This window comes from Haliotis rufescens, unplaced genomic scaffold (assembly GCF_023055435.1).
Source record: "Haliotis rufescens isolate VD_foot unplaced genomic scaffold, xgHalRufe1.0.p SCAF_12, whole genome shotgun sequence".
Lineage (NCBI taxonomy): Eukaryota > Metazoa > Mollusca > Gastropoda > Lepetellida > Haliotidae > Haliotis > Haliotis rufescens.
Window position 1 is genome coordinate 37832880 of NW_025963802.1, and position 21344 is coordinate 37854223.

The following is a 21344-nucleotide window of genomic DNA, read 5'->3' on the forward strand; positions in this document are numbered from 1 at the left end:
GCATAAAGACCAACAAAGACAACCTACCTTTATAAAGGTAAATAAATAATACAAAAAATAGCCGCCGGAAATGATCCCAGTTGTGACGTGTGCGTACAGCGGTCTCTCGAGACAACTCAGAGGGGTCGCTGGTCGTGGCGTGCAATGTGTCAGAGCCGTGGGAAGGTCAAATTGATGATCGTTACATAATTAACACTCTCAGTTTGAGGATAGGTGGTGTTGGTAAATGATGACCGACTTGATTAAACTCATTAATATTCATCGTGTGTCTTTGGATTAGCGGAAACTTGGGAGAATGGTGACATTTACTAATCCTTGATGTTTTAATAGAACGGCGGTACACAAAGGGACGTTTATATATTGACCCATCGTCACGTGGCACTGCAGTGAGAAAATGAGTGAAGATCATCAGTGTTTTTAATACTATTTATAGTGCTTTGTTGAATACCAAACCCACCACTATGTGCATAGCAGATTCACGAATCCTTTTTTTTATCAATTTACGTAGTTATCCATTGTTTACATTGGTTGTACGGCTCCATGTGCTGTCATCGAAGCCCTTCGGACATCCAGCGACACGCTCACTTTGATGTACAGAGATAGCTTGTCATGATGCCACTGCGTCGCAGTGTGAGTTAAGGAAATACCAAATTTAACCCCCCTTTTCATAACATGGACATGTCCGACATTGCTCGGATTGTATTCAGGGAGTCCTCATTATTAAAATACGGGTAAATATTTTAACAGCTTGTAGTTTGGTTTGTTTTGGTTTGTTTGTTGTTTAACTCAGCAATATTCCAGCTATTTGACGGCGATCTGTAAATAATCTGGATCAGACAATCAAGTGATTAATATCATGAGCATCGATCCACGTAATTGAGATCGGTGACATGCATCAACCAAGTCAGCGAGCCTGACCACCCGATCCCGTTAATCGCCTCTTACGACAAGCATAGTCGCCTTTTATGGCAAGCAGGGGTTGCTGAAGACCTATTCTACCCCGGATCTTACAGCTTGTAAATTTGATTAACATCATTAAAGAGGTCGTACATAATATTGATATCTCATATAAGAGATAAACCACTCGTGGTCGTTGTTTATCGTACAATAAAACACTGCAGGGAGAATATACAATTGGTGGCTGCAGTTTATTCTCCATACAGTGTTTTATTATCCGATGAACAACCCCTCGTCGTTTATTTCTTAAATAACAGACATGGGCACAAAATAAGATAATAAATGACGTAAAGCGTGAATATATTGTCACTGGGTACAGTCTTGATAATGCCATTGATGGAATCATCAAAATGCAGCAACGATCAATAACGAAACACGAACGTATAAATACATATAACAAGAAAACAGCGCTATCACTAACCCCGCCTTGGGGTACATTTGGATGTTTTTGTTCATACAATAGTAAATAATATAGAACTGATGTCAACTATGAAAAAACAGTCCCTAAAGCCTTAAGAAAATATAGGAACGTGGGTTGCTTCATGTCATGAGAGAATCTGATCATATTTAAATTCAATATACACAAAAGACATGCGATGGCCTCCCGTTGCCAGTTAACTGACTGTAAAAGTGCAGTTTCCACCCTTTCCGATTTTGGCTGGAATGTCTGGGGTCGTAGCCATCAGTGGTTATTACGAGTTATGTCACCTCTATGTCCCTCCTACTGACCAATCAGATTCCACCTCTCATATCACTTGCATTTACTTCAACAGAAATGGCGGCGCCCAGTCATGACGATCTGATCGATAATCAAAATCTGTATTGTTATCAAACGGGTCTTACTTTGCGAATTGCATCAAATCACGTGAGTACCTTGATGATAAACATGAAACGATTTGGAAAATATCTGTTGACGCCGAGTTACACATGATTTGCAAATCCTGTAATCGACCGAAATCTGCACGGCAGTTCAAGAACCGGATGCCGATTTCGTTACTCGATTTTGATTGGATTATGCATAGACCCGTTAGTCCAGCCAAATTATTACTCCACAATTCCAGCCTACTTCGTCAGAGGTGGGAACTGGACTTGTACAGTCAGATAACTCCCATGCCTCGGGAAGATGCACGTGGCATCAAACTCAACAGATCTGAATACGAGAGGACACTATGGATAAGTTGGACCACGACAGCAGTATCCTGAACAACAAGCACGGCAACAGTTTGCACATGTTCAACAGACTGGGTTACCATTCTCCAGGTGTATACCGTACTATCGTCCAAGGTCAGGAGCATGAGATGGTGTCAGTCAGTACATGGCGCTGGTGGTGGCCACACGAGGATTTGAGTTCTCGTGACCTTGGGCTTGGCATTGTATTGTTCTGTTTGCAGTATGTCACCACGCATCAAATGTTCAGATGTGCAGCAAAAGTGCGTCATGAATAAATGGCCGAGCAAAAAGGGGCGGGGTCGCCAAAATCTATCCCAATTTTTTTCATAATTTAAATTTTATTTAGGGGGTATGGTGTATGTGCCATGAGCAAATGCTACAGTAACTGTTATTGGGATGAGTGAGTGAGTGAGTATGGTTTTACGCCGCTTTTAGCAATATTCCAGCAATATCACGGCGGGGGACACCGGATATTGGCTTCGCACATTGTTATTGGGATGATGAAAAATATAAATTAGGGGTTGGGTTGGGTAGGGGGTGGGGGCAGAAGATGATACAGTCCTCAGACCACTCTCCCACCCCACCCTCACTATATTAAATGACCAATCCCTTACGTTAAGATAAGAGAATCACAATATTCCTAAAGATATTTTTTTTCCTGAAATGCAGCCAACTTGAAACAGACGTTTAAGGTACATGTATGAAATATATTTGTTGAAAAGTATATTAATATATATATATATATATATCCACGGGTAAACTGAGAAATGTTTATTGAGAGAGGCGAAACAGCCAAGACTGTGACATGTGGTTCGATACAGTGAGGTAGATGTTGTTGTTTTTTGTGGAGGGCGACACACTGTGTTATATTTTACGTATGCTTCGATAGGGTCGTGTGTGCTCGCCGCTGACGTGTGCACGTACCCCAGCACCATCACTAAAGGAAGACGGTTCCGAGTCCACAGCAGTTTTAGTCACTCGGCAAACCTCGCCCCCTTCCGTAACTGAAAAAAGACTCGGCTGTGAATGATGGGAATGGAACAACGGATGCATATTTTTTACGTGTTAATTGTTCACCTGTGTTTAATTTCCGTCAGTCTTATATAAACGTAGTTACATATTTAGAAGTTTTTTTATTCTAAAAAGTATTCAAAAGATACTTGTACACAAAAACGTTTTGGATCAATATGAGCTACTCTGTTTGAACATGTTGAAGTTGGCACAATGTGCTCTGGTTTTTGGTTGGTTGTTTGTTGTCTAACGCCGCATTCCAGCTTTATGACGGCGGTCTGTAAATAATCGAGTTTGGATCAGACAATCCAGTGATTGACATCATGAGCATCGATCAACGCAACTGGGACACGATGACATGCATGAACCAAGTCAGCAAGCCTGACCACCCGATCCCGTTAGTCGCCTCTCTTATGACAAGCATACTCGCCTTTTAGGGCAAGCATGGATTGTTGAAGACTTATTAAACACATATTGAAATACGCATATGTCAGTATACGTGCTTGAACTTGTGAATATGCAGAAACATACATCAACCTCTGCTACAATACATAAATAATCTTGAGCTTAAGCATTTTACAGCTAAGCGCGGCTTTTAACCAAATGTACACATAAACTCATGCAGTGAGGGAGTGAGTATGGTTTTACGCCGCTTTTAGCAATATTCCAGCAATATCACGGCACTGTACCCATGTCGGGAATCGAACCCGGGTCTGAGGCGTGACGAGCGAACGCTTTAACCACTTGGCTACCCGACCGCCCCCAAATCATGCAGGTAATGCGAACATATAATATGGACGGTTGGATTAAATCGGGGAGGGTGTCATGAAAAAAGTAGGTGAAAAGGGGTTTAACGTCACAATGGTAGCGACGTGAATGCACGTGTGTGTGGCTGCTTGTAATGTATACTTGTCTAAACTTTAAGTGAATACCTCGCTCACACACAGTATACTGACTCTGAGTCGACCAGTCCTTGTTTTATCCCCTTGACGACCAGGGAGAGTAACAAATACCATCTTTTAACGTATTTGGGTATGACGCGGCTGGGGAGTCGGACCACTGACCTCTCCCGTTCTATGCAGATGTTCTATCCACTAGACCACGGAGGCGGTCCTATATACATGCATAAAATATTCATTTTAGAACAGACCTGTTCTGGAACATGCACATATGTATGCATATATTCAAACATCAACTCAAGCTTGAACCAGAATCAGGGACGTGAAAAATAAATGCTACTTTTTACTGAAGATGTTCACAGCGGCACATGTTCAGCCCTTCGTGGAACACTGGCTATCTCTCTGATCTCTATTGTTGTTTATATACATGATGCATAATAATATTAACCATATGCAGATTATAGATATACTTCTTTATTTCAGGAATCATCAAATGCACATACAGATGACATTTATCGTTTCATGCCAAAGAACATGTTCATCTCACCAAGGGACCTGACAAAGTTTGCCAGACGCAACCATTCATGGCGATATCAACTTCGTCAGACGCAACCATTCACGAAAATATCAACCTTGTTATAATCAACCATTCAAGCTTTAAAGAATAGGTTATCAATACCTGAAAATATTCTATCCTTTGTTAAAAAGAATAAGTTTGTTTGTTTGTTTGTTGTTCAAAGCCACACTCATCAATATTACAGCTAGCTGTAAGTAATCGAATCTGGACATGACAATCCAGTGATTGACATCATGCGCATCGATCTACGCTACTGGGATACGATGACATGCATCAACCAAGTCAGCGAGCCTGACCACCCGATCCCGTTAGTCGCCTCTTCCGACAAGCATGGGTTGCTGGAGATCTATCTTCACGGGTAAAAATAAAATGTAAAAATGAATAAAAATAAAATTCTAAAGTGTTTTCATCCTACTAATTTTACGAATGGCCAGTCATTGGAATTGAAACATTAAGTGAGTGATTATATCCATTTAAAGTGTAACCTTGTTTGTACGGACGCAGTAAGGTCGGATAAACCATAACATCCGTTAGACTTCTAAATATATATACTTCATGTTTATACTTTATGCAATGAATACGTCACTGACGTATGACATTAATGACGTGTCACAAATGAGAGGGCGCTACGGTGGCCTAGTGGATAAAGTGTTCTTGTTATGCCAGAGCCTCGGGTTCGATTATCCAAATGAGTACACTGGTGTGGCATTGCTGGAATTTTGGATATTTGGCTATATAAGACCACACTCACGAACTCACAAATACTTGTTTCTGCAATTAGCATTGAAGTCATAATAACATCATAACCACACGTTTGTACCAACTTAGATGAATAAGATGAATATCACAACGCAATTGTTTCAGGGTATCAACTCAATAAAATTTGTTAATGAAAAACGCGAGTTACTGAATTGTGTGTAACGCCGCTTTGAACAGTATTCCATGACGTCAGAAAACACGATGTGTCATACCACGACATGTCACACCACATGTCATACCACGACATGTCACACCGCATGTCATACCACGACATGTCACACCACATGTCTTACCACGATATGTCACAGCACATGTCATACCACGGCATGTCATACCACATGTAATATCACGGCATGTCATACCACATGTCATATCACGGCATGTCATACCACATGTCATACCACGACGTGCTATGCAGTATATCATTACACCACATGTCATACAACGTCATGCCATACCACGACGTGTCATACCATGACATGTACCACGACTTGTCGTGCCACGACGTATCATACCACGACGTGTCATACCACAACATATCATACCATGATGTCACACCACGACGTGTCATACCACGACATGTACCACGACGTATCATACCACGACGTGTCATACCACAACATATCATACCATGATGTCACACCACGACGTGTCATACCACGACATGTACCACGACGTATCATACCATGACGTGTCATACCACAACATGTAATACAAGGATGTTACACCACGTGTCGTACCACAACATGTCATACTACGACAGATCATTCCACGATGTCATACCACGACGTGTCATACAATGACGTGTCATATCACAACATGTCGTACCACGATGTCACACCACATGTCATACCACGACTGAGAGATTCTCTATATTGTTATGTTGTGTGAATCGATGCTCATGAACACATCACATGTGACGTCATAGATCAATGACTCGCAATGTACCATTTGTCTCGTGCAGGATTAGCGTGGAAAGTTTGGAAATCACGTGCAGCATACTGTGATAAGTATGAAGACACTCTTCAGTAACACCGATTGTTAGTTTCGTCATTAAGTGAGTGGGTGAGTAAGTGAGTTGGGTTTAACGCCACTTTTAACAGTATTCCAGTTATTTCGCGGCGTTTCAGCTTAATGTAGGAAGAAAGCCCGAAGTGATGCAGGTCACAGACGTTTACCTCTTCGGTGAAACCCAAGATCACGGGTATGGTGCTGACAAACCTAGAAACATAAAAACCGGGATTCGAACCCACAATCATAGGTTTCTGGCGTGCCGAAGGGGCGCAACTCTGCACAGCGAATCGCGGCGACACCCCCTTTAAGAGTCCGGGGCTTTGATCAGCCTGTCCCCGAGGAAGTAATACATCACAAACAGAACACTTGACAGAAATATCACAGACGTCACACCGCCAATTATGTACAGAACAGTGGACCTCTTCGCGTTTTTTCTCGCGAGATCTTCCTCATCGGAAATGAACTGTATGTCTGACCTCTGCATGAGAAACACGGCTGGGTAGCAACACAGGAAGCAAAAGAAGATGAAACATGGGCAATGGAGGGTGCTGTGGAACCTGTGGTTGAGCTTGTTGTGGGGGTTGGGAATGTGAAGCCTCATATCCACCGACATGGGTTCCACTACCTCGGATACGTGGCTGTTCTGGACCCGTGGAGAGACAGTATCGCCGATTTGAATCCGGTGATGTCTGTTGTTTCTGGAATGGTGGCGCCCAATATTATTCAAGTTGTCATGGCAACGTTCGCGGCCATCTTGTCTGTGTGTTCTAGCAGGGTCGGACCGACGCGTGGAAGGTGTATCATTCATGTTGTTTTTATTATGAATACCTGGATGTGGTCTGTTCATTTTGCATTTATATCGATAAGCATGGATTGTTGATTTGAAAGGCTGTTTCTGTCTGTGTTTAATCTGCCTTTTTTCAACCGTCTTGTGAAAATGGCACAAACCGGAAGTATTGAGACCGGAAAAGTTAACACCGGAAGTATTGAGACCGGAAGTACTGAGACCGGAAGTATGGAGACAGAGTTCCTGCACGTGGTAGCTGTACTGCCAAGGGCACTTCGTTGTTCTTCCTAGACCAAAGTAAACGTTTGGTAAAGATGTTGAACGACAAGATGAGTATTCTTGAGAGCGACGTGGTTTTACATCTACAATGAAGTAAGATCTTTGTCGTTGACTTCTAGGTACTGCACCGGTTTTCAGCGGAACATGTTGCGAAACCGACTGGGTTGTTGACTGCTTTACTCTGACCATGGGAATACGTTCATTGATGACGTTCTGCATGTCGGACGCCAACTCATCACCATTCACGAGCATGTCATTAGAACCACAGTATTTGGTTTGGGAATTATCTCGTATTGGAATTGAGACACCATTTACGCGCCAGTCGTCGTCGATACGTGATCTGGTATCCTGTTTGTCTTCGGTATTGCCATTTACTGGAGCGTGATTGGAACCAGAAGACTCTTCATCACTTGAGAGCGAGGCAGATGCTTCTTCAGAAGCACCCGATTTCCTCCTGTGTACATCCCCTAGAATCAGTTGACACGGCAAGGACTCCAGCAAAGGGTATTGGTTGTCATAGTTGGAACAATTTGTATATCTCACTCCATTATTATAACCAGTCTGGATTTCGCCTCTCTCGACCTGAACCATTTTCGGAGTGATCTCATTATTATCCAGTTCAGACAGTTTACACTTTTTCGAATCAAAGCTTAAAGTCTTTAAAGAAGAGTTGGTAAGGTTGAACTGGCTGTTTGCTTGCCCGCAAGTTAGCGTTGTACGTTTAGCGGTTTGTTTACCTTCATAAGGAGGACTGACTTCTTCACTGACCTTTTCGCATGACATATTTGCGATAAAAAAATTTCCACCTGTTAAGAAAACTTGGCTTTGAATGTTTGCATCCGTGTGGCTAAAACCAGAGATTGTTGAACCAAATGATCCAGTATCAGTTTCATGTTCATTATCCGAAATGCTATCCAGAGTAGTCTCCCTTTCCACCGAGCAGAACGACCTCTCCGTGACGTCATCATCCATACAGAACGTATCATACGCACTGAGCATCACGGGCGACACATCCCCGTATTGTTGCATCTCTAATGAACAGTAGTCGGTAATACACGAATCCGTTTCCGAGTTCGAATCCACATTCATCCGAATAAGCCGCCCAGGACGAGGAGACAAACTTGCAATCCCTACGGTCCCCGCGTGTAGGGAGGAGATCTCGGTGACAAGTGATTCACAGTCGGTTCCACATGACCTGTCCTCATAAGTATCTGTAAATCCGGTGTCAGATTTGTCGGAGGGGCTGCTGTAACTTTGACGTTCAGGTCCTTCATTCAAATCCGGACTTATACTATCACCGTCGTTTAGTGATTTACGGGGCCATGTTGAGTTTGAATTTTTTTGTCCGGATTGTTCACACAATCGTGTAAGAGCTCTGTCAGAATTATCCATCATTTTGTCAAACACCACAGAACGCATATCTCTTCTTTTCTTAAATTTCTTTAATTTGTTTGTCTTCAAATTCGCATTGACCTTTCTTGTGCCATCGCCCTTCAAAAAAGAGGTCAAGTCATTTGGTTCAAACTCATTGGTCAAATGGATGGAGTTGCCATACGGCATATCACAGTATGGAAACATGCCTGACTTCATTGTATCGGATTCGTCTCAGTCAATGACAGCAGCCATGGTGCATCATGGTCATTCTGTTGATCTGCGTCAACACAACGAGTCTTTGGCTTCAGACATGTTCATCACAGACACTCTCTTACGCATCCCAAGGTCAATGTTCGTTCTCTGATTCTTTATTCATCTCACTGTTAAGAACCTCGTCCCATGTATCCCAAATTACGAGACACAAATATATATAGTTGTGTTTCTTAAAGTCTACATTCCATTTTGTCTTCTCTGTCTCTGGTATCCAGTCGAGTACGTCTCTTCTGAAAATATGAAGACATGTTACGCATGAAGATCTGTTTCCGCGCAGGGATATGAATTATGTGCACACCCCGGTTCACAAATACGCCATGCACTTAATAACGTGACGCTGAGCTGATATACGGTGGCAGTTTATGTCATTTGGGATCTGAGACTGAAGTACTTGAATAATTATTACATTTCGTAAACGACATAAACAAATGCGATCATGCTAACTCATAAGATATGCAAGACAGAGACAGAGAGAGACAGAGAGAGACGGAGGGAAAGAGATAGAGGGGAGAAGGAGAGGGGAAGAGGGAGAGAGAGAGAGACAGAGAGAGAGACAGAGACATGGAGAGTGAGACACAGAGAGAGAGAGGGAAAGAGATAGAGGGGAGAAGGAGAGGGGAAGAGGGAGAGAGAGAGACAGAGAGAGAGAGAGACAGAGAGAGAGAGACAGAGACATGGAGAGTGAGACAGAGAGAGAGAGAGGGAGAGAGAGGGGGAAAGAGAGATAGAGGGGAGAAGGAGAGGGGAAGAGAGAGAGAGAGAGACAGAGAGAGAGAGAGACAGAGAGAGAGACAGAGACATGGAGAGTGAGACAGAGAGAGAGAGAGGGAGAGAGAGGGGGAAAGAGAGATAGAGGGGAGAAGGAGAGGGAAAGAGAGAGAGGGAGAGAGAGAGAGAGAGATAGAGGGGAGGAGAGAGAGAGAAACAATTAAGCATGACTAAGTCGTATTACAGTGTTACAGCAATGCCGTATGTTACATAAAAACAATATGTTCGGTGAAATAAAAACGAGAAAACAATTTCCATCATCATTAAGAAATCTCGTCTGAAAGAGTCCATGAACGATTCCGACTGTATCATAAGCTGTGTTTATGAATCACTATCAAATGGATGACACCAGGTATTCGTGAATCGTGTCGTTCAAAACCATATTGTCCGGATTAACAAATTGCCGGATTTAAGAATTATTGTAAAGCAGTAATCTTGTTCGTATATATGAAGATGTTCCTAATAGAATCGTCCACAAAGCAGGGTGTCCACACTAGTGGGGTGTCACTGTGTAGAGGTGATACATGTGACCGTAATTTGCGCTGTGGCAAACCGCCGCTGTATCTATGCTGTATTTTCCATTGACTAAATTTTCTATTTTTCTGAGTCTGGATCGTGTGTCTATATATCTTAGTGGGACATGCAAGGTAATATAAGTGTCAAAGTTAATCCTGCTTCAGTTTGTTGCATTCTCGTCTCGCAGTGGTATTTGAAACTCCCACGGAGAAGGAAGCATCGTTTGAATGACAGACGGGAGCAATTGTGATTTACTGAAAATTTAAGTCGGTCACCTCAGGGTGTGGAACCAACAACAGAAACCAGGTGATGCCTTTGCAATTAGGGAACGCCCTATTTAAATTATGGGTGATCACTGTTTTATTTAATCTTTTATTTTATGTCCAGAATTAGTGGAAATATAATTGTGCCTCAAAATAAAACAACACTGTTCATGCTTGATGACCTCATACAAAAAAAAAGAATTGTGAAACTGACTATTTTAGTTTCCTTGCTTCGGGGGCACGGGTGGCCCAGTCGTCTAAGGCGCCGCGATTCGCTGTGCAAAGTTGCGTCCTCTGGGCACGCCAGAAACCTATGATTGTGGGTTCGAATCCCTGTTCGCCCCGATTATGTTTCTAGGTTTGTCAGCACCATACCCGTGCTCGTGGGTTTCACCGAAGTGGTAAACGTCTGAGACCTGCATCACTTCGGGCTTTCCTCCCACATTAAGCTGACACGCCGCGATATAACTGGAATACTGTTAAAAGCGGCGTAAAACCCAACTCACTCACACTCCTTGCTTCAAATTAAATTTTACATGTGTTGAAAAAGATGTTTCTGACAAGACTTCCAAAGAAAGATGTCTATAACAAGGCCTTTCAAAGCGTTGTTGTTTGACCTGCATCATATGTTCCTGTGAAGTTTTGACATGCCGTTGCATGTATTTGTGCAGTATATGCTCACCTTTTCGCGAACACCTTTGATAGTGCAATGCCATAATCGGACTCGTACAGTGTATGTTTTAGCAGATATTTGTAACGACTTAAGACAGTTTTTGTCGCTTTTATTTACCAAACCCGGAAAGCGGCTTCGTTTGCAACATAACGTGTACAGGCAGCCCCGTGCCTGTAACGCCTTCGTCCACGCCAGCACAAAGTAGATGTATACTGTACAGAGTTACCTCCCCGTAGCTGATCTGTTGGCTATGGGACTCTGTAAGGGACATTCTCGCGCTCTCGCATTCTTGTGTTTTTGGCATATTTAGCTCGTTTCCAAAGGTCGAGATCGCGAGAATGTCCCTTACAGTATTCCATAGTTGGCCGTAATTTCGAATAAAGAAATATAATCGTTGGCCAAGCAATCCTTGTACAAACGTGGTACAATGTCGAGGATCTGTTTTTCTGATAACAAAGGGGCGGTTGGGTAGCCTTGTGGTTAAAGCGTTCGTTCGTCACGCCGAAGAGGTTCGATTCCCGACATGGGTACAATGTGTGAAGCCCATTTCTGATGTCCCCGGCGTAAAACCATACTCACTCACTCACTCTGATAACAAAACTTGTCCATGTATTTACGTTTTGAAACAACGTTTCAAAAAGATAGATCATCGGTAATACATCACGGGTTTGTACGTAGCTTCATCATCCGGGAACATTCGGCTTTATTCGCATTCGTGACCAACTCGTGTTATTCCGGGACAAGCCGAATCTTCTTGCAGGTTACGGAAAGGGGCGAGTGGTGACGAATGCTTTGGTGTAGTTTTGTCACGTGTCTAGTTTCAGTCAGCTGATGAAAAGAGGCTGTGTATAACGGTCGGAAATCACGGAAACCCTTCTCCGTGCATCACTCTCTCGCGAACCCTCCCATAGCCAGACATCACAGACCCCATAGGTGAAACCCACAAGCACGACTACGGTGTTGTCAAATCTTGGAAGGTAATTTGAGAGAAGAAAGCATTGGAAACAAGTCATAGGTTTCTGTCACACCCAAGGGACATAACTCCAAAGAGCAACTAGCAATGTCCAAGGCGACCCCTGCCCCCTGGCCTCCCAAGCTATAAATGGCCTGGGCTGTCATTAACGCCATGTGGACTGTATGTCCCACGTGGAGCCCCCATTCACTCAGGACCTATTTATAAGGTCGCGGCAGATATTTTCATGTATGTCGTATTCAGAGATCATTGTCGGTTGTATACAACATTTTCCACTTTTAAACACTAGCTTTTCCCTTGACCCAACGTCTTAAAACTGAAGTAAACGACAGTCGTAATATGATGAAAAGTAAACCTAATGTTACATCAGGATCTCCGTGCTGGCTTTATGCGATCCAGCGACAGAGTCTATTCTCAATATGTATGCGGTTGGGTGGGGGTGACCTTAGGGTCCGTCGGGGTAACCTGAAAGGTCCGGGGGGTGTTACCTTAAGGTCCATTCGGGGTGACCTAAAGGACCTTTTGGGGTAAGCTAAAGGTCCAGGGGGTTATCCAAAGGTCTGGCGGGGGTAACCTAAAGGTCCGGTGGGTGTGACCTAAAGGTCCGGTTGGGGTGACCTAAAGGTCCGGTTGGGGTGACCAAAAGGTCCGGTGGTTGTGAGCAAAAGGTCCGATAGGGGTAACCTAAGGGCCCAGTTGGGGTGACCTAAAGGTCCGGTTAGGGTGACCAAAAGGTCCGGTGGTTGTGAGCAAAAGGTCCGGTGGGGGTGACCTAAAGGTCCGGTTGGGGTAACCTAAAGGTCCAGGGGGCGTCCTAAAAGTCCGGCAAGGGTGACCTAAAGGTCCGTTTGGGGTAACTTAAAGGTCCGGTGGTGGTGACCTAAAGGTCCGGTTGGGGTGACGTAAAGGTCCGGTGGGGGTGACCATAAGGTCCGGTAGTGGTGACGTAAAGGTCCGGTGGGGGTGTCCTAAAGGTCCGTTTGGGGTGACCAAAAGGTCCGGTGGTGGTGACCTAAAGGTCCGGTTGGGGTGACCTCCAGGTCCATGGGGTGATCCAAAGGTCCGGTGGGGGTAACCTTATGCTCCGGTTGGGGTAACTTAAAGGCCCGATAGGGGTCACCTAAAAGTCCAGGGGGTAACCTAAAGGTCCGGTTGCGGTAATTTAAATGTCCAGGAGGTGACCAAAAGGTCCAGGAGGTGACCAAAAGGTCCGGTGGAGGTAACCTAAAGGTCCGTTTGGGATGACCTAAACGTCCGGTGGGGGTAACCTAAAGGTCCGTCGGGGGTAACCTAAAAGTCCAGGGAGTAACCTAAAGGTCCGGTTGGGGTAACCTCAAGGCCCGGTGGTGGTGACCTGGAGGTCCGGTGGGGGTGACCTAAAGGTCCAGGGGGTTATCCAAAGGTCCGGCGGGGATAACCTAAAGGTCCGGTGGGGGTGACCTAAAGGTCCGTTTGGGATGACCTCAAGGTTCGATGGGGGTGACCTAAAGGTCCGGTTGAGGTGACCTAAAGGTCCGGTGGTGGTGACCTAAAGGTCCGGTGGGGGTAACCTAAAGGTCCGGTGGGGGTGACGTTAAGGTCCGTTTGGGGTGAGCTAAAGGTCCGGTGGTGGTGACCTAAAGGTCCGGTGGGGGTAACCTAAAGGTCCGGTGGGGGTAATTAAAAGGTCCAGGAGGTGACCAAAAGGTCCAGGAGGTGACCAAAAGGTCCGGTTGAGGTAACCTAAAGGTCCGTTCGGGATGACCTAAACGTCCGGTGGGGGTGACCTAAAGGTCCGGTTGGGGTGACCTAAAGGTCCGGTGGGGGTGACCTAAAGGTCCGTTTGGGATGACCTCAACGTTCGATGGGGGTGACCTAAAGGTCCGGTTGAGGTGACCTAAAGGTCCGGTGGTGGTGACCTAAAGGTCCGGTGGGGGTAACCTAAAGGTCCGGTGGGGGTGACGTTAAGGTCCGTTTGGGGTGAGCTAAAGGTCCGGTGGTGGTGACCTAAAGGTCCGGTGGGGGTAACCTAAAGGTCCGGTGGGGGTAATTAAAAGGTCCAGGAGGTGACCAAAAGGTCCGGTTGAGGTAACCTAAACGTCCGGTGGGGGTGACCTAAAGGTCCGGTTGGGGTGACCTAAAGGTCCGGTTGGGGTGACCTAAAGGTCCGGTTGGGGTGACCTAAAGGTCTGGTGGGGGTGACCTAAAGGTCCGGTGGGGGTGACCTAAAGCGTTGACTCTTTACCCCAAATATCCGGGTTCATTTCTCCACATGAGTACAGTGTATGTAGAACCATGTTTCTGGTGTTCTCCGCCATGATGTGACTGGAATATTGACAAAAGCAGCGTAAAAAAATCTTCTCACTCAATACGGAAATGAAAGCGGCAAAACCTCTTTCCGTTATCATAAGAATAAGAAATATCTGCCGAAAGTAGAGTCCAGTTTACGATTCCGACTGTATCATAACCATTTCACCCCCAAATTGGTAAACGTCTGAGACCTGCATCACTTCGGGACTTCCCATCACATAAAGCTGACACGCCGTGACATTACTGAAATATCGTTCAAATCAGTGTTAAACCAAACTTTTATCAATATTCCAGCAATATCACGACGGGAGACTCCAGAAATGGGCTTCACACATTGTACCCATGTTGAGAATCGAACCCGGATCTTCGGCGTGACGAGCAAACGCTTTAACCACTAGGCTACCCCACCGCCCCTACAGACAAAGTGATGACACAAGGTGTTCGCGAAAAGGTGAGTGTTTCATCACTGACGAATAGCAACATTTTTAAATATCATTTTACAGAAAATAATTCCGTAATTCCGTGCATCACATACCAAATAGACCAAGACAGCTACATCCCACAATTGTGGGTGTGACAGTTTAGTGACAAACATCTTGCCACTCTGAGTTTCTGTGAAGAATGACGATGTAAGTTATAATTAACAGCTCCGGGGTTTAATTCTCCCTGGCAGTGGTGTTGCATCATCGGGTGTTATTGTTTTGTTGTGTCTACAAAATAAACATTCTCTGACAAGAACAATTAGTTTGTGTCATTGTGTTACGTATTTCGGTTTGCAGAGAAAGTTGTTGTGAAAATGTCTTGACATCTGAAACTGGATTAATTATCTTCAACAAGTCGAAATCGTAAATAAAATTATAATAATAGTACAGTAAACTACGGTTATAACGAACACGCTTATAACGAGCTGACGGATATAACGAACATACAATGTACTTTTTTGGTCCGACTATTTGCTGTATTATTCTGTATATGTGTTTATAACGAACTACGGTTATAACGAACTAAAATTTGTAGTCCCTTTGAGTTCGTTATAACCGTAGTTTACTGTATAATAATAATACCAATAAATAAATAAATAAATAAATAAATAAATAAAAACGAGCAACCCATGACTTGTTGTTTAACGCCGCACTCAGCAATATTCCACCTATATGACGGCGGTGTGTAAGTAATTGAGTCTGGACAAGACAATCCAGTGATTGACATCATGAGCATCGATCCACGCAATTGGGATACGATGGCATGCATCAACCAAGTCAGCGAGCCTGACCACCCGATCCCGTTAGTCGCTTCTTGCGACAAACATTGTCGCCTTTCACGGCAAGCATGCGTTGATGAAGACCTATAGACTAAAATCTAGTCTCTGAAATGAACATATCATCGTACATAAAAAAAAAGTTGTTCAGTTATCTTAATAAAAATATAATAAAAAGGAGCCCAGTGACTCTCTTCATTTTCAGATACTGAAGTGATCTAGACTTGCCAAACATTATAGACTTGCATGGGCTGTATTTGATATACATTTGTATCAGGGTCTGTAAGACAGACTAGAAGACCTATTCTACCCCAGATCTTCACGGGCCTAACTAAGTACCGCATTAAGTCTCGTGTTGTGACAAAAGTATCGCGATGTGTATCGATAGGATGTATTTCTATACGCCCCTACTGTAGCAACTAATATTACCATAATTACATAAATATCCCAGTTTCACACTCAATTGAACACTTCAGTGGAAATGGGTACCAGGTCATGGAATAGAGTTATCGTTTATGTTGCCATGGTGACGCCCTAGAGACAATATGTCAGTACTAGTGTACATGACACAGCGAACATAATTGTCGTATTAAAATATATTTAATATAATCTGGGGCAATTACCCCTCATAAATCCATTTGTCGTCCACGTGACGAAAATACAATAAGATAAAACAGCCATCAACATGTCTGATGGTTGACATTTGAATGAAATGTCACAGTGTTCTTCATGTGACTCCAACCAGCTATATACGTACAAGATATGGTGTGTGCTTGTGATGCATTTTTAATATATTTTAAACTAGATGGGAACTTGTATAGGTTTACACACGAACATTTATAAATAAATGGTTAGAGAGTTACATAATTATATATTCCCTCAAAGTAACTCTAGAAGGTACCGTTATCTCACTTTGTTTTTCAGATTGCCAACAAATTATATCCGTTTCACTGTTATGAAGGCTGATGAAGGTCGAGACAGGTGAATTTTGTATCATTTTGTTGTCATATAAAATGTCAGAGGATTTGTTGAGTGAGTGAGTGAGTGGGTGAGAGAGAGAGAGAGAGAGAGAGAGAGAGAGAGAGAGAGAGAGAGAGAGAGAGGAGGGAGGGGGAGAGGGAGGGGGAGCGAGAGAGAGAGAGGGGAGGGGGGGAGAGATAGAGGGGGAGAGAGAAAGAGGGAGGGGGAGAGAGAGAGAGAGAGGAGGGAGAGAGAGAGAGGGGAGGGGGAGAGAGATAGAGGAGAGAGAGGGAGAGAGAGAGAGGAGGGAGGGGAGAGGAGAGAGAGAGGAGGGGGAGAGAGAGAGAGGAGGGAGAGAGAGAGAGGGGAGAGAGAGAGAGAGAGAGAGAGAGAGAGAGAGAGAGAGAGAGAGAGAGAGAGACGCTTTTAGCAATATACCACAGAAATGGGCTTCACACGTAAATAATCTTACCCGGGCTTCCGACGTGACGAGCGAACGTTTGAACCACTAAGCTAACCCTCCGACCCCATAAATGAAGTAGGAAGATGATAATGAGGATAACAGTTAATATATGCGACACAAACCATTTTCATAATCATAAGAAATCTCTACAAAAATCAGTGTCCATTCTACAGCCATATCATAATCATGTGTTTATGAATCGCTATCAAATAGTGCTGACACCAGGTGTTCGATTTACAAATTCACATACTCATGCAACAGCAAGTTAATTGTTCACCTGAAAAAAACACAAAACACATATACAGTAAACTACGTTTATAACGAACACGCTTATAACGAACTGTCGGATATAACGTACTTATTTGTTTTTTTCCTGACCACGTGCTGTTTATATGCTGCATATATGCTTGTAACGAACTAAGGTTATAACGAACTAAAATTAGTGATCCCTTTGAGTTCGTTATAACCGTAGTTTATTGTAAAGGAACAAGTCAAGACAAAGGAATATTTTTTATCATGGATGCGTCAAATTTTGAAATGTCCTGCACAAGTCTACCATAAAACTATTTGAAAGTTTTACTGTGGCCTCGGATGTAATCCCTAGCTCTTGGCAAGGTTCGTATGAAGTTCTTTGAAATCTTCGTAGAAAGTTATCTCGATTGTGCCTTAACGGTTGTGTAATGGCGGTTAGAGTTGCGTCCCTTGGGCACGCCAGAAACCTATGATTGTGGGTTAGAATCCCGGTTCGCCCCGACTATGTTTCTAGGTTTGTCAGCACCATACCCGTGCTCGTGGGTTTCACCGAGGTGGTAAACGTCTAAGACCTGCATCACTTCGGGCTTTCCTTCCACAGTAAGCTGACACGCCGTGATATGACAGGAATACTGTTAAAAGCGGCGTTAAACCCAACCAACTCACTCACTCACTCAGTTGTGTAATGTAGACGCCAAAGGTTGGAGCTTCTGGGACATCACTCGAAATGAAGGGAAAGTTGACTTTTGTAAGTTGAAGCCATCCCTCTTGTCATACTGTCTTGTGGAGAGTGCTTAGGTCTCTTTCATTTCTAGTTCAGGTGAGAAATAAGGTGAGTTGAAATTGGGTTTAACGTCGCGTCAAAGATTATTGCACTTTTATAGCGACGTGCATGCACGTGTGTGTGTGTGTGGCTCCTGTACTAGTCCGGACTGATGCCGATTTATAGTGCTAGCTCACTGAGATACCATGCCGCATACCACTGACTCCGAGCCGACCAGTCCTTGTTTTAGCCCCTTAATTCCCAGCGCCAGACAGGGTAACAACAACTACCATCTTTTAACGTCTTTTGGTATGACGCGGCCGGGGATCGAACCCCGGACCTTCCGCTCTCCGGGCGGACGCTCTACCACTAGACCACGAGGCGGCTGAGAAATCAGTGGAAGGGAAATTGACCGTTATTGAACAATATCAGATCTGAAGCTTTAGTTAAAGTTCTTGTCCAAATTCCTTGTTTTATTTTTACCAATCCGAGCAGAAATTGCTACTTATATGCATGAAAAAAGAGATCAACACAATTACTGTAAATCTTGAAATTAATGCGCCCCCAAATTGATACGACTGCTGACCCCTAGCCAAAAATGCGACTCAAAATCAACGAGACTCCCCTCACTCCATCCCCCGTAGAATGATACATATCCTCACCATTTATCCAATCAAACACAAATACCACCGCTTATTAGCAAAATATGCAGCGAGGCCGTCTTTTTGTTGATAGTCATTTTGGAGACATAAATGCGAACAAAGACCACTCGCATTTTTCGCATTTAATTTACGCTCGCGTTAATTTGAAGATTTACGGTAGTGTCCATGGGTATGCCTACTACTTGCCTAAATGTCTCAACCCCACATTTCACATATATGGTATCATAAAGTAATTCCGGCATTTCGCCTATTGTGTTTCTCTGAAATCTTCACATAACATTTGATTTCATTTTTGAAAAATTGTCCTGAACCTCTGAAGAAAAATAGGGGCGGTCGGGGAGCCTAGTGGTTAAAGCGTTGGCTCGTCACGCCGAAGACCCGGGTTCGATTCCCGACATGGGTACAATGTGTGAAGCCCATTTCTGGTGTCCCCCGCCGTGATATTGCTGGAATATTGCTAAAAGCGGCGTAAAACCATACTCACTCACTCACTCACTGAAGAAAAATATGTTAGTATACTATATCTGTGGTCACCATGTTTGGTCCATCAAGGAATCAAGGAACACTATTACAGATTTCAGGTCATTGAAGTTAAATAGAACTAAGGTATATTTGTTTTATAAATTGGAGTCCATAATTATATACTTTCTAAAGGAGAGGGGGATTAATAACTATACCCACACTATATAAAACGAAAACGGGGCCATCCTTTTGAAATTTCAACTGGGGCGGGTTTAATTTTCATTTCGCTATTGGTAATCACTACAATTCGAGCGATCGCACAGCCATAACATGTAACTTCTGGAATACATTTATCTCTGAAACCGGTCATACGTGTTTTTAATGTTTCTTCTTAAACAGTCATTTTTTATATATTTTATACTATATTTTTTAAACTATAACTGCATATCAATAAAATAAAATATACCAGAAACTGACCAGTTTCATGGACAGCATTATTATTATCATCATCATCATCATCATCATCATCATCATTATTATTATTATAATAGCAAAGTAGAACATATGTTAAGCCTACATTTAATGACCATTACAACAGTCACCAATAATTCTCCTTTATATCACAACGTATATAATAATATAAATACTTTTTACTTGCAAATAATTAATTTTCTTGTAGATGCACAGTACAAAAATCGAGTAAACCTACATTTAATCGCAAGTATTACAATGAACGATAACTCCCCATTATATAACAACGTGATTTTAATATTTACCAGTTTAGTCTTCTTGAGGATGCACAGCACGAAAATACATTAAACCTACATGTAATGGCGGCATACATTCGTACTTCATAAGTCCCCATTATCCCCCACCGTACAAGCATGTGAACATGTGAAGTAGTTGTCACCTACCTGCATACATTCCATGCAGTGTTAAATGTCATGGGCATCGCACCAACATGCCAGGTACACGTACATTTATCTCGTTTGCGTCTGTCAAAGGTCGCTATGACGTCACGTAAACCCCCCCCCCCCCAGCAGTTCATCTGTATACGAGCCCCTCCCGTTGGTGCGCGTTGTTCCAGGAAGATCTGAGATGACTTGCAACAACAACCTCGATGGGGGACTTAGTGCAATAGGATTTTATTGTTACTATGTCATAACCTCTTTGAATATTAGGCTGTATTTATTCGGTGCAGATTTGTCATAACCGTTTGTCGTATTATCATGAATATGATTATAATTAAATCAACCACCCCCAGACAAATGCATTCTGCCTTTGATATTAAAAAGAAATTAAGAATTGAGTGCATACTGCGAAGTCGGGCGAACTTCTGTCATTCACCCTTGGGTATATACATAAGTGTTGACGGTCCGGCTGTCATAATAGATTTCCTTTAAAACTATTAATTAAAAATATAGAAATGTTGTAATTGAAATAATCAAGTCGTCGCGTTCAAAATTATTGCATGTATATAGCGACGTGCATGTATGTGTGTGGCGGCGCTCGTGTGTGTGGTTGTATTAGTCCGCCCTAATGCCAGTTTTATAGTTTTATAGTGAAAACACCCGAGATACCATGTCAGTTTATCATGAATAGTCCACCCAGACACAGTATACTGACTCCGAGCCGACCAGTCCTTGTTTTATACCCTTCATACTGAGCGCCAGGCAGGGTAACAAGAAGTTCCATCTGTTAACGTCTGTTTGTATGACGCAGCCGGGGATTGAACCACCGACCTTCCGCTCTCCAGGCAGACGCTGACACGGCTTTGAACCATATATAATAGTTATACCACATCATTCGCGGAGGAAAACCAGACATGATGCAGTGACGTCATCCATGAGTCCGGATATTATACTGATAAACTAGGAACATAATCTAGCGTTCGTACCCACGTCCACGGGCTTACGTCACGCCTAAGGGACGCAACTCTGCA

At 43.4% G+C, this 21344-nt stretch overlaps 1 protein-coding gene across 1 annotated transcript; it reads right to left on the reverse strand.

The window, feature by feature from the left end:
* Positions 1-6691: 6691 nt before the first annotated feature.
* On the reverse strand, positions 6692-20417 carry LOC125378290. Its single transcript, XM_048393756.1, has 2 exons — positions 20317-20417; positions 6692-9330 (listed from the first exon to the last, which is right to left on the reverse strand). The coding sequence occupies exon 2, from the start codon at positions 9041-9043 to the stop codon at positions 6692-6694; it is 2352 nt and encodes a 783-aa protein (XP_048249713.1). The 5' UTR covers positions 9044-9330; positions 20317-20417.
* Positions 20418-21344: the final 927 nt, after the last annotated feature.

Excerpts from the sequence above, each read along its gene's own strand:
- LOC125378290 (XM_048393756.1), bottom strand. The coding sequence starts at position 9,043 with ATGAAGTCAGGCATGTTTCCATACTGTGATATGCCGTATGGCAACTCC.